Source organism: Microtus oregoni, unplaced genomic scaffold, assembly GCF_018167655.1.
Source record: "Microtus oregoni isolate MIOR12 unplaced genomic scaffold, Mior012 000022F_ref0000154, whole genome shotgun sequence".
NCBI classification, from domain to species: Eukaryota; Metazoa; Chordata; class Mammalia; order Rodentia; family Cricetidae; genus Microtus; species Microtus oregoni.
In genome coordinates, this window is record NW_024543081.1 from 15,737,493 (window position 1) to 15,754,573 (window position 17,081).

General features: G+C 42.3%; 1 protein-coding gene and 1 non-coding gene across 2 annotated transcripts in view; both read left to right on the forward strand.

Moving 5' to 3' along the window:
* Positions 1 to 17,081, forward strand: part of LOC121461086 (histone acetyltransferase p300) — a 65,843-nt gene continuing 48,762 nt past the window's right edge. Inside the window, exons 1-2 of the mRNA XM_041671850.1 lie at positions 1 to 1,342; positions 12,537 to 13,174. Coding sequence (XP_041527784.1) covers positions 1,249 to 1,342; positions 12,537 to 13,174 — 732 coding nt within the window. The 5' untranslated portion in view covers positions 1 to 1,248. The remainder of the gene's footprint in view (positions 1,343 to 12,536; positions 13,175 to 17,081) is intronic.
* On the forward strand, positions 7,698 to 7,807 carry LOC121461583. The gene has a single exon (XR_005976198.1). It is a non-coding gene; the product is annotated as a U6 spliceosomal RNA (small nuclear RNA).

Consider the following 17,081-nt stretch of genomic DNA (forward strand, 5'->3'; position numbering starts at 1 on the left):
ACCGCTATCCTGTAAGGAGGATTCGGCAGAGGCAAGAAACAACAGCCGCCATCTTGTTTGTGTGCTAGGCTGGGGGGGAAGAGAGAGCGAGAGGGACCGAGCGTACAAGCGGGACGCCCGGCTGAGTGCGAACTGCGGGAGCAGGGAGCGCGGAGGGGACCGGGCCGGAGAGCAGCGGCCTCGGTCGAGACATTGGCAGGGGGCCCGGGGCGCACAGGCTGAGGCGACCCCCAGCCCCCTCCTGCCCGCACACACCCCCACCGCGGCCCGGGCCGGTGTCGACGCCTAAGGGGGAGACCATTACATAAGCCCGCGCCCCGCGGCGCCTTTGCCCGCCGTCCAGGGCGGCCCCGAGCCGAGCCCCGGGGGGGGGGGCGGGAGCTCCCGGCACCTGGCTGCCGGGGTGAGGGCCGGAGAGGCGGCCCCTAAGTATTTCTCCGCCGCGGGCTTGCGGGCGGAGGCGGAGAGCGCGGCGCGCGGGGAGGCCGCGTCGGTGGGCTCGGCGTCAGCGCGGGCTTGCGGGCGGGCGGCCCTACTCGGCCCGGCCCCCCTGGCCCTCCGGGCCGGCGAGCTCCACTCTCGGCGTTGTCGCCGCGCCTCCGCCGTCCGCTGCGCTATGTGAGGCGGCGGCAGCAGCGGCGGCTCCAGTCTGGCTCTCGGCTCGGCTGAGCTCAGTGCGTCCATTAGGGGCCGGTGCGGCAGCGGCGGCGCGGAGCGCAGCGGCAGCAGGAGGAGGAGGAGAAGGAGGAGGGGGGCGCAGGCCCGGGAGGGGGCACCGGGAGGAGGTGAGTGTCTCTGGTCGCCTCCTCCTCTCCCCCTTTTTCGCCCCCGCCTCCTTGTGGCGATGAGAAGGAGGAGGACAGCGCCGAGGAGGAAGAGGCTGATGGCGGCGGCGGAGCTCCGAGAGACCTCGGCTGGGTACGGGCCCGCCGTGGCGGGCTGGGGACTGCGTTTGTAGAGCTGTGAGTTCCCGAGAATTCGCTGCAGCGGACGTGCCCGTCGGATCAGTGTTGCTGTGCCCTCCTCAGGCCCGGCCTCTCGCACTTGCCCCTACCATTTCTGTTGAGTCCGCATCCTTCTCCGGCCGCCGCAACCGGGCGAAGAGAAAAAGGAACTTCCCCCACCCCCCTTGGGTGGCGGCGGAGCTCCCGAGCCCACCCTTAGGAGCGGGGCGGGGACCCCGGGCCGAAGAAGAGATTTCCTCAGGATTCTCGTTTTTCCTCGGCTGTATCTCCGAAAGAATTAAAAATGGCCGAGAATGTGGTGGAACCGGGGCCGCCTTCAGCCAAGCGGCCTAAACTCTCGTCTCCGGCCCTCTCGGCGTCGGCCAGCGACGGCACAGGTTAGTCTCGGGACTCCCGACCTTCCACCTTTCCCTTCGTTTTTTTCTGGTCGTTGCACCCTTATTTTTCGGTGTTTCTGTGTATATCTTTCCTGTGCCTCGGCCAGGGTTTAATTTTGAAGGTGTTTGAATGGGCTGGTTGAGGACGTCCAGCAGCCCAACCATTTTCTTTGCCTTTTGATACAGTCATTGCAACACTGTCATTCCACATCGTTGTGTGTTCTGGAATTAAGTGCTTGGAGTTGGTGGTGCATGGACCTTTATTGTTGGCCACATGCAAATTAATTTGGGGAATGCCGGTACACTTGTGTGTAAGCACTTTCCTGCACTTTAAGTTTTTTTTTTTTTTTTTGTGCTACTGGTGAGTGAGGTATTTCAAATCTTTCTCTCCTATTGCACTTTATTCTTTTCCTTTGCTTTCCCACTTTCAAAATTGTTTGGTCTGAGCAGACTTTCTGTTGAGGAATGGGTTGGAAGAAAAATCTTAGGTGTGTGTGTGATCCAGGATTTGAAGTGTAACATGAAGTATAGCAAAATACTATTCTTTGGTTCCCATTCCCCATTCTTGCTTAAAGAATCAGGATGGAATACAGTTCATTTTGCATCTGTTTGGTGTGAAACCAAAATGTCTCCGACTCAGTCATCAGGTGAGGAGACCTGAGGCATTTTCTTTGCACCTTACTGTTACTTATTTAGGAGGAAAGAGAAAAAGATAAAGCTTTTTTGGAATTAGGTAATTAGAAATGGAGATTAGAAATTGAAAGAACCCCAGTCATGGACTTCCAACTAAAGTGATTGTATAAGTTTGAAAATATATAGTAAATTTTGTGTATGTTTTAGTTTTTGGAATTTTGCTGTTTCAGTTAATAAGATCAAGGAGTTTCTTTTCTCCACTCTGCCCCTTTGTTAGGAGAAATGCAGGGAGACTCTGTCATCCTGTTCTTTTTTCTGCTTACTTTGTTTAGTGTTATCATTATTAGTTTAGTAGTGTTATTATGATAGTCACCAGCCTGGTTCTCTTTTGCTGAGTTGTTTGAGAGGCCACGATAATGAAAAAGAATAATGGCTGGTGTCTGACAGTCCACAAGATGTTCCCCCTTACTACAAACATCTTTTTAACTCAGAGAACAGGCTCAACGTCATCCCTCCATCTGCCAGTGAGAGTGCATAATGGGGGTTAAATGTACCCTGTAAGTTTGTAAAGAACTGTTGACCATGTTTCTGAGTAAGACTCTATTAAAGTATGAACATAAGATAGAACAGGTGCTTTCCTTTGCTTCTAGAGGCTGTATTCTTTGAACCATGAGTCTGTTAAGCTGCAATGATTGCGAAGGGCAAATCTTGCAGTGTTCTTAAAGGCTCTAACTTTAGTTGTACAGGAGTATTCAGCGGTGAAGTTTGTGTAGTCTCAGAAGTTTTAAAATATTATGTCATCAGAATTCTCCGTATAGACATTATTCATTTGTAGGTATAGAGAATGTCTACAGACATTCTCCTATGCCCCTTTGTCGTTCCCCCCCCTCCACCATGCAATAATGTAGTTCTGTAATCTGTTCACAAGTTACCGTATTTGACCTAGCCAGTAACTTAAAATACTGTATGGAAAACTTTTTAAATGAATTTTGAAAAGTCCTAGTTTGTGGCTTAGTCTTGAAGTTCTATTCAAACATTTCTGTTCAGGTGGACTACTGTATTCTCTATGTGTTTAATCTATGTATTTAGCTAACTTGTATAGCTTTGACTAACTTTTGTGGTTAAAAAGCGAAACTTGCTTTGCATATCCTTGGATACAGTTACTGGAGTCTTTTCTTTTTTTCATAATTTCTTGTTTTGTTTTGTTTCTCTGTGTAGACCTGGCTGTCCTGGAACTTTCTCTGCCTCCCAAGTTCTGGGATTAAAGGTGTGTGCCACCACTGCCTGTCGCCAATTACTAGAGTCTCAAATATAAAAATTCAACACTGAAATTGATTTATTCTTGGTACTAAAATTTTATGTAAATAGTAACTTTTTTCTAAAAGTTGTAACAAGTTAATATTTTGCTCTTTTTGAATATATACGTCTCTGAATATACTTCAACTCTCAATGTAGACCAGACTGGCCTCAAACTTCTTGCCTCTGCCTCTTGAGTGCTGGGATTAAAGGCCTGTGCCACAGTGCCAGTCTTGTTTTGCCATGGCTGTCAGGTCCCCTGGAATTGGAGTTATGGACGGTTGTGAGCTGCCATTGGATACTGTGAATTGAACCTGGGTCCTATGGAAGAGCAGCCAGAGCTCTTAACCACTAAATCACCTCTTCAGCCGCTTTTTTTTTTTTTTAATTGGATACAGGGTATCACTATCTAGCCCTGGCTTTTCTGGAATTTAGAGAGCTGCCTGCATCTGCCTCCTCATTGGTGGGATTAAGGGTTTACACCACCAAACACAGACAGTGTACAATTTAAATTGTATAAGCCTCTGTTTCTGGTTTTGTTTCTGACTAAAGAAGTGAGTACAAAGAAAATGGTACCCTTCTGAACTTATGGAGGGTACCATTTACATTTTTAATAGTTCTTTTTTTTTTTTTTTTTTTTTGATTTTTCGAGACAGGATTTCTCCGTAGCTTTTGGTTCCTGTCCTGGAACTAGCTCTTGTAGACCAGGCTGGCCTCGAACTCCCAGAGATCCGCCTGCCTCTGCCTCCCAAGTGCTGGGATTAAAGGCGTGCGCCACCACCGCCCGGCTTTTTAATAGTTCTTTACATACAGAAACAGGTATGATAGTAAAACTTGGAGTGTCTATATTTTGATTTTTAAGAATGTAAAAGTTGTTTACTGTGACTGATTTTTGTTTAATCTAGAGCTGGTTGAAATTCTAGATTCCACAAACTTTAAAAAAGTAAATTAGCATGGGCCTGGAGAGATGTTTCAGTGGTTAAGAGCACTGGCTGGTCTTTCAGAGGACCTGGGTTCAATTCTCAGCACCCACATGGCAGCTTACAAACTGCCTGTAACTACCTCCAAGGGGGTCTGACCCTCACACAGACATGCATATATGCAAAATATCAATAAAGTAAAAAAAAAAAAAGTAAATTTGCTAGCCTGGTCTACAGAGCAAGTTCCAGGACAGCCAGGGCTACACAGGGAAACTGTCTCTGGGAAGACAAACAGACAAAAAACAAGTTAGGCCCGGCAGTGATGGTGCACACCTTTGAACCCAGCACTCAGGAGGCAGAGGCAGGTGGCTCTCTGTGAGTTCTAGGCTAGCCTGGTCTACAAGAGTTAGTTCCAGGACAGACTCCAAAGCCCAAAGCTACAGAGAAACCCTGTCTAGAAAAAAACAAAAAAAAAAGGCAATTAGATCCAGTGAATTGGTAAACTGTAAACTGAAGTATTATAGAATAGATAAGTATTTAAACCCAAATTTTTTTGTTTGTTTTGTTTTTGTTTTCAAGACAGGGTTCTCTGTGTAATAGCACAAGCTGTTCTGGGACTGTCTGTGTAGACTAGGTTGACCTCAAACTCAACAAGATTCATCTTCTTCTGCCTTCTGAGTGCTGGGATTGCTGGGAATTTCTAAGTTTAGGCACTAATGCAGAATTAAGAGGACCCCTAGGTACATTGTGAAACTGGCAGGTTGCTTCATTCCAGTGACATGGTGTAGTTTTATGTTTTGTCATGAAATGGGAAGGAATAAAAACCTTTTTATATTTTTGTTTTCATACTTTTATGTTTGTATTTCAGTATTTGCATTTGATCCATTAAAAATTGTATTCAGGCCATTCAAGGTGGCCCATTCTTTTAATCCCTGCATTGGGAGGCAGAAGCAGTCAGAAAGTTTGAGGCCACCCTGGTCTACAAAGTGAATTCCAGGACAGCCAGGGCTGTTACACAGAGAAACCATGTCTTTACCCCCCCCCCCCCCAATTGAGTTTGGTATAAGTTGTGCAAAACTTTGAAATATAATGTTTAGTTATTTTTATTATTTTGAGATCTCACTACGTAGCTGTGGCAGTCCTATGTAGAACAGGCTGGCTTCAAAGAGATCTTTTCTCTGCTTTGTGCCATTTGAAACATCATTTTGTTCTACCCTTTCTCCTCTAAAAGATAATGAAAGCTATTTGTAAACTTTTTTTTTTTTTTTAGTTTTTCGAGACAAATTGGCCACAGAATTTAATAGGTAAATTTTTTTATTATTATTTTTATTTACTTTTTAAATTTTTTATTTTTTGGATTTTTCGAGACAGGGTTTCTCCGTAGCTTTTGGTTTCTGTCCTGGAACTAGCTCTTGTAGACCAGGCTGGCCTTGAACTCACAGAGATCCGCCTGCCTCTGCCTCCCGAGTGCTGGGATTACAGGCGTGAGCCACCACTGCCCGGCAATAGGTAAATTTTTGAATAATTGAAGAACTGATTTCTGCTGATTTTTTTCGAGCAATGATGAAGGTAATTTCCACCCCCATCCCCCTTCATTTTTGAGACAGGGCTTCTCTGTGTAACTCTGGCTATCCTGGAACTTGCTCTGTAGACCAGCCTGGCCAGGTTGGCTTTTTACTTCACCTGATGAGGGTTGACTTTTTTTTCTCCTCCTTTTCCTTTATTGCTCATTGAACATTTTGTCACTGCTTGGAAATCACTTAAGAGCACTTAAGGAGGCAGTGGTGCACTCCTTTAATCCCAGCTGTGAGCTCGAGACCAGCCTAGTCTACAGAGCAAGTTCCAGGACAGCCTGGACTGTTATACAGAGAAACCCGTTCTTGGAAAAAACAAAAACAACAACAACAACAACAAAAAAAAAACCGCAAAGGTGAGCACTTGAATTAAGAACACACTCTGTAAAGATGGGTGATAGTTTTAGGACCTAGCACAATTAAGTAGGGTAAAGATTCCTCCTGTAGCCTTGCTTGCTGTATGAGTAACTGGATTGACTTTGGGTTATGCCCCAACCCAGTTGCTTCAAAGGCACCAAGGAGATATAAAGTATACTTATGTTGACCACTAGGTTAATGTAGAGAACTGGTAAGGATGATTATTTTGCTACAGTTTTCCTGCCTCTGTCTCCCCAGTGTTGGGATTACAGAAGCAAGTCACAATTTTTTTTAAATGTCTGTTTTATTTTTCTAGGGTGGCATTGTGTAAGTTACTTACCATCCTATTTAGAATACTTGTATGGAATAAAAATTTTTTTCCTAGCTCAGACCTTAGGATTATATTTTAATTTTGTTTTTTAGTTAGGAAATGTGTGTATTAGAGTTGTTTTGGAATCAGATAGGTTAAACAGCTCCTTGGTTTAATGAGGTATTGCTGATTGTGGTGCAGTATAGTAGAATACTGTGTCCTGTACCTTAAATTTCTCAAGCCCATGTAAATTTACTGATAAGACCTCAAGAAGGTTGTTTGGTTGACAGTAAGATAGTAAATAACATTTTTTTTTAAGTTGTAAGTCCTGTGTGTTATAATATGGGTACCTTTTCCCAGTAGGAGCTTGTGTTTTATTGCTTAAGTAGAGACTGTATTAGCATGCCCAGTGAATTGATACTAGGGAGGGTGAAGAGGATTTCTGCCTTTGATGCTTTTGGACATTTTATTTTATACCTTCTTTAGTCTATTCATTGAAGAGAGTAATTTGAAACACTTGAAAATCAATGCAGCATGGCAGTTGGGACACACTTTTTTAATCTCAGCACTCAGGCAAGAACATCTCAGTCTAGGTCAGCTGGTCTACAGAGTGACTTCCAGGACTGCCAGGGCTACATAGTGAAACCGTGTCTCGAACCTCCTCCCCCCAAAAAAAAGAAATAAAGAAAAAATCAATGCATAATGATATTTGTAGACATTAAGTGGTTAAAGAAAGGGAAGAAGTGTAGGAAGAATGTTGCCTGATACAAGTGGGAGTATAAATTTCCAAAACAGTTCAGAAGTTGAGTCAGGATGTGGTGGTGCCGGCCTTTAATCCCAGCACTCAGGAGGCAGAGGCAGGTGGATCTCTGTGAGTTCAAGGCCAGTCTGGTCTACAAGAGTTAGTTCGAGGACAGCTAGAGCTGTTAGAGAAACCCTGTTTCGAAAAACCAAAAAAAAAAAAAAAAGTCATTCTGCCAGTTTATAATACCCAACAATTAATTTATGGAAAACAGAAAATAATTATTTTGTGGTTTTCAGATTCTTTTCTCTTGAGAAGGGGTCTTGCTGTGCTTCCTAGGTGGTCTGGAAACTCTAGTATTCACCTGACTCTGGAGTTCATCCTCCTTAGTAGCTAGGGCTGCAGGTATGCTGCGTTATACCTAACTTGAAGTTAATTTTGACTGTGATAAACATTAGTGAAATTAATGAATAAGTGAAATAACTTATGCTAAAGATTAAGACAAATTAAAACATTAAATTTTGTGCTCACTTTGGCAGCACATATACTAAAATTGGAACAATACAGAAAAGACCAGCATGGCCCCTCCACAAAGAAAGGATGGCATGAAAATTTGTGGTTTTACATATTTTAGAAAATTTTGAGTTGGGTGTGTTCATTTGTCCACATCCATGATTCTAGCGCTGAGGAGGCGATGGCAGGGACAATTGAGAATTTGAGACCAGACTGGTCTATGATGTAGGAAGGCCCTGTTTTAAAACAGAATTGAAGAAATAAAGCCAAAAAATCAAAATTAACAATATTGATTTTTTTTTGCAAATATTGCAAATCAATATGTTTTCATATTATAGTTAGTAGTTTCCTTTTGAAATTTTGATACAGATTTACTGCTGCTCATTTCTTGAAGAGTTTAAAATGGGGCTTTCAAGATAGCTGAGTGGGTAAAAGTACTTGCTTTTGCAATCCTGTAGACCAGCGTTCAATCAGAATCCATGTAAAGGTTAAAAAGGAGAACCATCTCTATAAAGTTGTTCTCTGACCACCACATGCATGATATAATAAGTATGAACATAAACACACAATGGGAGCCAAGAGAATAAATATTAATTGATTAATTAAGCCTCTTAGCAATTTGGAATTTTTTTAATTTTAGATTTATTTTGTCTGAATATTTAACTTGAATGCATGTATGTATGTATGTGCCTGGTGCCTTCAGAGATTAGAAGAGGGTGTGGATCCCTTGAGATTGGAGCTGTCATGTGGGTACTGGGACCTGAACCCAGGTTTTCTGTAAAGCAGTAAGTACTCTTAGCCAAGCCGGGCGGTGGTGGTGCACGCCTTTAATCCCAGCACTTGGGAGGCAGAGGCAGGCGGATCTCTGTGAGTTCGAGACCAGCCTGATCTACAAGAGCTAGTTCCAGGACAGGCTCCAAAACCACAGAGAAACCCTGTCTCGAAAAACCAAAAAAAAAAAAGTACTCTTAGCCATTACTCTTAACCATTGAGCCATTTCTCCAGCCCTACAGATAAAATTTGTGTTTAAATTTAGATTCTTTTTAAGATAAATGCCTCAAAAAACAGTTTGCAATTTTGTTGAGAAAAATCTGAGATTAACATGGTCTACATAACTAGTTCTAAGCTACCCAAGGCTGCTTTTGTAGTGAGAGCCTGTCTCAGAAAAGAAAAAAGCCATCACCAACAAAAACATAATGAACAAAAAGTCCTAGCATTGGCAGATAGAGAAAGGTGACTCTGAATTTGAGACCATCCTGCTGTATAGAGCTAGTTCCAAGACAGCCAGAGCTACATAGTGAGACCCTGTCTCTTAGGGGGAAAAGGAGAATTGATTAAATGGAGTTAGACTAGAAGTTGAGAATTCCATGGTTTTGTTAAATAACCTTGGGCCAATGACCTGACTTATGGATCATCTTTTTTTATCCATAGCACCTACTATTATAGTTTGTAGTGAGAAATAAGTGAGAATTCACTGTAAAATGCTTTAGGAAAGCTGTATGTGTGGGGTGTTTACCTATAATCCCAGAACTCTAGGAGGATGAGACTAATTATTTCCAGTTAAGAGTTTAGCCTAGGCCGGGCGGTGGTGGCACACGCCTTTAATCCCAGGCAGAGGCAGCAGATCTCGATCTCTGTGAGTTCGAGACCAGCCTGGTCTACAAGAGCTAGTTCCAGGACAGCCTCCAAAACCTGTCTAAAAGAACCAAAGCAAAACAAAAAGATTAGCCTAGGCTACAAAGTAATAAAGTTTCTGGCTATCTAGGGCTATATAAAATGACTCTGGGACAAAATAAAACTAAACAAGACAGCACTTGATGTTGCACAAATGTGCACATTATGTTAACTAGTTGTGTCAACTCCTATAGGAAATTAATGGTAGGTCTTTCCCCCTCAACACACACAGGTTTTCTCTATCCAGTTTCTACCTCTCAAGTGCTGGGATCAAAGGCAGGTGTCACTACCTCACAACTAGTGGTAGGTTTTTATTTTAATGGACATCCAGATAAAATGGGCAAAGACAAGGACTTACTTGATCACTATCTCTCTAAACCCTGTCCCAAAAAGCAAACCCCACTTGCTCTTTCTTTCTTTCTTTCTTTCTTTCTTTCTTTCTTTCTTTCTTTCTTTCATAGTCCAGTAGGTCAGGTTCCCTTCAAATCTTTTCTGAATCTCCTACCTGCTTGGTGTTCTGAGGTATACATACATACATGAATGAGAGTCTTATACTATAACTCAGTTGGCTTCAAACTGACAGTCCTACCTGAACTTTCTGTGTACTTGGATTACAGATCTGAGCCATTAACACCTAGTTTAAGGATTAAGAACTATGTTTATACCTAAAACCAGAAACCTTGGTCACAGTGCAAAATTATCATTGTGTATGTGCTTGCATGTTCCTGTATATGTGGATTTGAGGTGTCTGTTGTAGTTACTCCCCACCTTATATTTTGAGACAGACTCTCACTGAATCTGAAGCTCATTCATTGTTTAAGGTAGACATCTGAGCAACAGGCTCAGAGATTCTCCTCTTTCTACTTCCCTCAGAATTGGGGGATTACAGTGTCACTGCTTGGCTTTTACAGGGCTCTTAAGGGCCCAAATTATGCTTGAGTGGCAAGCACTTCACTGACTGAGCCATCTCCTTCCTTACCTGGATTGATAGTGAACTCTGGTATTTCTTCTCTTTTGCTTTAGCCACCCACTATTTGGGACTAACATTGCCTATAGAAGTTTAATTTTTACAGTATAGTCATTTAAATGGGTGCAAGATATTAAAATGAAAAAACTCGTGAAGAAAACAGTAAGAGAAGTGAGATTTAAAGGATTCTAGCTCTAGTAAGGGTGGTCTTTATTACAGAAGATGGAAAAAAGTGAGAAGGTTTGGAAGTTCAGTGGCTGAGGCATAACTTGGTTTTGTTTCCAGTATAAGTAGCCAGAGGGAGAAATCTAAGATTATTCCCAAATTTTAAGTTAGGGAAGGCAGGTAGGTAATTTACTAAGACTATATAGGAAGAGAAGTGTGTATGTGTATACGAATGAATGAATATGAATATAAGAATGTTATAACTTAACAGCATATAGCAGAACCCATAGCCACAGTGATAACCGTAGCATCAGCAGCCTTTCCTCAGTATGATGGGGAGGTGTTAGGTTCCTTATGTGCTTTTTATCCTTTTGTCCTCAGTGTCACTTCACCTGGGAATAAAGTTAGGCCCATTGTTGTTAGATCCTGCAGCAGGGCTGGGACTCACATAAAGTCTCCCAATTCTGTCCTGGCCCTATGAGGTGATGGAGCCTTAACCAGTTTCAGGTTTTTGAGACAAGGTTTCACTCTGTAGCCTAGGCCGGCCTGAAATTCACTATGTAACCAAGCACGCCTGGCATATGTAATGTTCTATCTTAGCCTCCTGAGTGCTAGGATTATAGGCATTGAGACATGATACTGAATTTAGGTTTTTTTTTTTTTTTTTTTTTTTTTTTTTTTTTTTTTGAGACAGGGTTTTTCTGTGTAGCTTTGGAACCTGTCCTAGAACTAGCTCTGTAGACCAGGCTGGCTGGCCTTGAGCTCACAGAGATCCACATGCATCTGCCTTCTGCCTTCTGTGATTAAAGGTGTACACAACCTCCACCCGGCTTTTTTTTTTTTTTTAAGGACTAGAAAGAGTGGTTAAGAGCACCTCCTTCCTGCCCTTCCACAGGACTACATTCAGTTCCTAGCACCCAAGTTAGGTAACGCACAGCCACTTGTAATTTTATCTCCAGGAAATCTGATGCTCTCTTTTGGTCTCTGAGGGAACACATATAAATAATGTAAAATTTAGAAAATGAAGTTTTTGGCTGGTGGTGGTGGTGCACGCCTTTAATCCTGGCACTCGGGAGGCTATGTTAGATCTGGCGTTTGAGGCCAGTCTTGTTTTCTAGAGCTAGTTCCAGGACAGGCTCAAACTATAGAGAAACATTGTCTCGAAAAACAAAAACAAACAAAAAATAAATAAATTAAAAAAAAATAAAGTTTTTACAAAATATTTTTATTAGTTTGTGTGTTGGTGTGCAGTGTGTGTGTGTGTTTGAAGGTCAGAGGACAGCTTAAAGGACTCAGTTCTGTTTATGTGGGTTCTGGGGCATGAGCTTAGATTGCCATTCTTCAATAAGCTGTCCATCTGGTGTAGAACACCTTTTAATGATTATTAATGCTAACTTTTCAGCAACTCATTTGGTAGATATTGTACCAACATTCACCCCCCTTTCACTTGGTCTTATTTTTGGCATAGCGCTTAAGTTTTTTAACCTGTTTGTTTAACCAAAATTAGTTCTTTTTTTTTTTTTTTTTTTGGTTTCTCTGTGGCTTTGGAGCCTGACCTGGAACTAGCTCTTGTAGACCAGGCTGGTCTCGAACTCACAGAGATCCGCCTGCCTCTGCCTCCCAAGTGCTGGGATTAAAGGCGTGCGCCACCACCGCCCGGCGAAAATTAGTTCTTTTTAAGAAAATGCATAATTAGTATATTAAAAAACCACAGTACAAAAATTAAACATGTAGTTTTCTATGGAGTGTAGATAAGATTATTTTTTTTAAAGATTTATTTATTATGTATACAACATTCCTTCCATGTATGCTTATGTGCCAGAAGAGGGCACCAGATCTCATTATAAATGGCTGTGAGCCACCGTATGGTTGCTGGGAATTGAACTCAGGACCTCTGGAAGACCAGTCAGTGCTCTTAACCTCTGAGCCATCTCTCTAGCCCCCGATAAGATTAATTTATACTTAGCAAAAATCAGACTGTCTTATGTACTTCTGATTTGGGTTGTGTAAAACTTAACCTTTATCTTTTCTATTTGCTTTTAGATTTTGGTTCGCTGTTTGACCTGGAACATGATTTACCAGATGAATTAATCAACTCGACGGAATTGGGACTCACCAATGGTGGTGATATTAGTCAGCTCCAGACAAGTCTTGGCATAGTACAAGATGCAGCCTCTAAACATAAACAGTTGTCAGAATTGCTACGGTCTGGTAGTTCCCCTAACCTCAATATGGGGGTTGGTGGGCCAGCCCAAGTTATGGCCAGCCAGGCCCAACAGAACAGCCCTGGATTAGGTTTGATAAATAGCATGGTCAAAAGTCCGATGGCACAGACAGGCTTGACTTCTCCTAACATGGGGATGGGCAGTAGTGGACCAAATCAGGGTCCTACACAGTCTACCACAGGTATGATGAACAGTCCGGTGAATCAGCCTGCCATGGGAATGAGCACAGGGATGAATGCTGGCATGAATCCTGGAATGTTGGCTGCAGGAAATGGACAAGGGATAATACCCAATCAAGTCATGAATGGTTCAATTGGAGCAGGACGGGGACGGCCGAATATGCAATACCCCAACCCAGGCATGGGCAATGCTGGCAGTTTATTGACTGAACCACTACAGCAGGGCTCTCCTCAGATGGGAGGACAAGCAGGATTGAGAGGCCCCCAGCCTCTTAAGGTGAGTTCTGTTTTTGTTTATTTAAGAAGTACCCATTTGGCTGTTTCAGTGATGCAGGAAGTGCTTGAAGTTATTCATTTATTCTTGTGTTTATGTGCCAAAGATCTAATGTGTTGGTATAAGTCTTAAGAAGTTCTTTTACGGGGCTGGAGAGATGGCTCAGTGGTTAAGAGCATTGCCTGCTCTTCCAAAGGTCCTGAGTTCAATTCCCAGCAACCACATGGTGGCTCACAACCATCTGTAATGAGGTCTGGTGCCCTCTTCTGGCCTGGAGACATACACGCAAACAGAATATTGTATACATAATAAATAAATATTAAAAAAAAAAGTTCTTTTACTAAATTTATAGAAAATACTTTGTATTATGTTTGATTGGTATCCTGTATCTTCATGATTATTCCAAAATAATTACCTATAATTTCATATCTTTTTGTCCTAAATATTATAGTATTTTCAACTCATTTTAGGATTCATATTATCCTTATAAAAGTACAATTTTAAGATAGTAGATATTAACACTGTTTAGGTAGAAAAATTATTTGTTCTACTTTTTAGAAGCCCATGTATGCCTGTGTATGTCTGCATGTGTTTATTAAGAATAGATCTTGGGCTATTATTGTGTGAACTCTGGAGTTCAGTTCCTAGCACACAGCCAGGCGGTGGTGGCGCACGCCTTTAATCCCAGCACTCAGGAGGCAGAGGCAGGCGGATCTCTGTGAGTTCGAGACCAGCCTGGTCTACAAGAGCTAGTTCCAGGACGGGCACCAAAACCACAGAGAAACCCTGTCTCGAAAATCCAAAAAAAAAACAACAACAAAAAAACAGTTCCTAGCAGGCTCACAACTGCCTGTAACTCCAGTTTTTTTTTTTTTGGAATCCAACTCTTTTTGGTTACTGTTGGTATAAAAAAAAAGTAGAATATGAAGTCTTGTTATACACTTTGGTTGGCTGGAACTCACAATGTAGACCAGGCTGACCTCAGTGGCTCTCCTGCCTCTGCCTCTTATGACCCACCATCTATGATTTAATCAGCTTCCCTGTTTCCCATCTTAAAGTTTTTATTCACTTTAGCCTAACATTTAGGAGGATGGGAAGGGTGAGTGAGGGTAGGTATCTTTCACTTTAAACATTATTCATAGCTGATGATATTGAGGATTTAAATAAAGGGTGGGGGGAGAAAACCTATGGAAGTGTAACTAGCATTCTAGGTAGTTTAATAACCAGATGTTGGTCTTGTATGAGTTTTTTGTTGTTTTGAGATAGTGCATCTTTGACTGACCTAGAATTCACTACATAGACCAGACAGGTATTGAACTGAGATCTCCCTGCCTCTGTAATGCTGTGGTTAAGAGCATAGGTCACTGTACCCAGCTGTTTTGTGCCTTTTTATTGTTGCTTGTGACCCATTGAGTTTAGTTAGAATTGCATGCATGAGCATGGTATTGCTTACTGGAGCATGGGCTGCTGTCCCATGCTTATAACACTGTAGTAAATGAATTTTCCTTCCCTAGCAACCATTAACTACCATTAATAAATTTCTCCCCATCCATGATGAAATGCTAATGGGCTCTATCTTGTACAGGTCCTTCCTACCTCTTTTAAAAATAATGTGGGTGTGCATTGTATGCTACAGCAAGTGTATGGAGATCCCAATAACTGTGGAATTTTATTCTCTTCTTTTCACTTTTTTTTTAATATTTTATTATTTATTATGTATACAATATTCTCTTTGTGTGTATGCCTGCAAGCCAGAAGACTCCATTACAGACGGTTGTGAGCCACCATGTGGTTGCCGGGAATTGAACTCAGGACCTTTGGAAGAGCAGGCAACGCTCTTAACCTCTGAGCCATCTCTCCAGCCCTCTTCTTTTCACTTTTAATGGATTCTAATTGAACTCTGGTCCTCAGAAGTGCGGGCATACACTGAACCATTTTTACTGATTCTTGTGCAGATCTTATTCAAGTAATCACATTTGCTGTGAGTTCTTTATTCTAACAGTCCTATTGTGTCTGGCATTTTGCAGTGGTCCTCCTTCATGTTCCTTGAGTCTGGGGGTGATATTAATTATCGCATTTGTCACTACTGAACACTCAACAATGACTTATTCTAAGCACCTTGACCTGTTGAGATTAATGTGACTCTGCATTAACCATTGTTCAGTGCAGAAAGAAACTTCTCTGACCAAAAATCAAGGCTTACAGTAGCACTAGTGTATAGGTATAAACAAAAATACTAAGAAGGTTCTTTGATACCATATTCATTTAGTTAGCAAATAGCTATGGGCTGCTATAGGTGTCTACAGTATGAGGCATGAATTTCCTCCTCTGCAGCAGACCTGAAATCCAGCCAGAAATCTGTGGTTTACCTTCCTAAATAGTAAGGATACTGTTGTAGCATTGGGACTGTCTTACCTGGAAGGTTTGTGTTATAACTTGCAAGGTGCATAGCTTGGTAAAATCGTTGATGACTTTCCTTACTAGCAGCTCCCTGCATTAACCTTCAGGCACTATGAAAGCTAGTCAGCAGGGAGGAAACTTCCAGTTTGATTTCTCCATGTTCTGCAACCAAAATGTGATTTTCACTAGTAGTGCCCTACCATCTAGTTCAGGTGGGCAATCAAAAGCATTGGAAAAAGTCTGTATTGGTGGCTTCTGAAGCATCTTTGACCAGCAGCTCATGGGGAGATAGTTCTTATCTGGCACTGAGACTTTCATTTAGTAACCTATGGCTTTGGGAGCAGCATTGTTGATTTAGGCAGACTGACTACTTCTGTTTTAAAATTTTTTCTTGGCAGAGTGGTGGTAGACACCTTTAATCCCATCACTTGAGAGAGACAGAGGCAGTTGGATTTCTGTGAGTTCCAAGTCAGCTGGGAATGTACTGTGAAACCATGATTCCAAAAAATGAAATCATTCTTTTCCTTCTTCACACTTAGCAACTGTATTTTTAATGTTTTTATGTGTTTTCATGTTTGTGTGTAAGGTTGGGCACAGTTATGTGTGGAGGACAGTGTTCAAGTTTCCCTTACTATGTCACTTTCTTTGAGAAGAGGGATTTTTTTTTCCCATTCTGCTTGGATTTCAAGTTTTTGTGGATTCTCCTGTTTCTGCCTCCCATTTCCCATAGGTGTGCTGGGAATATAGACGGTTGTATCACTGCATCAGGCTTTTATAGGAGTTCTGTAGAGCTGAACACAGGTTATGAGATTTGCATGTCAATCGTTTTTACTCACTGGACCTTCTCTTTAGTCCTAAGTGATATTACACACACACATATTTTGTTTGACTATTTATTTAGGTTTTTTTGAGACAAGGTTTCTCTATGTAGCTTTGGAGTCTGTCCTGGAACTCCCTCTGTAGACCAGGCTGGCCTTGAACTCACAGAGATCCCCCTGCCTCTACCTCCCAAGTGCTGGGATCAAAAGTGTGCACCTCACTGCCGAATATTTTTATTATTATTATTTTTTGAGACATGATTTCTCTGAGTATCTCTGGCTGTCCTAGAGCTCCAGACCCATCATCCCCCCCCCCCCCGCGCACCTCCCAAGTGCTGGGATTAAAGTTGTGCATCACCACTGCCCAATTTTAAGCTATATATATACTTTTTATTAGTGAAGGCTGGAAGTCAGAGGCATTGGATTCCCCCTTGCAGCTGGCATTTTAGGCAGTTGTGAGCCTCCTGATAGGAACCAAACTTAGGTCCTCTAAATACTGAGACGTTTCCCCTTTACATTTACAGATTATATCCTCCTTGATTCAGGAATTGAATACATGGCAGTGAACAAAACACAAATCACTGCTCTCTCATGGAGCCCCCCCCCCCCCCCCCCCCCCGACAAGGTATCTCTGTGTAGCTTTAGCTGTCCTGGAACTCTCCTCTGTAGACCAGGCTGGCCTCAAACTCACA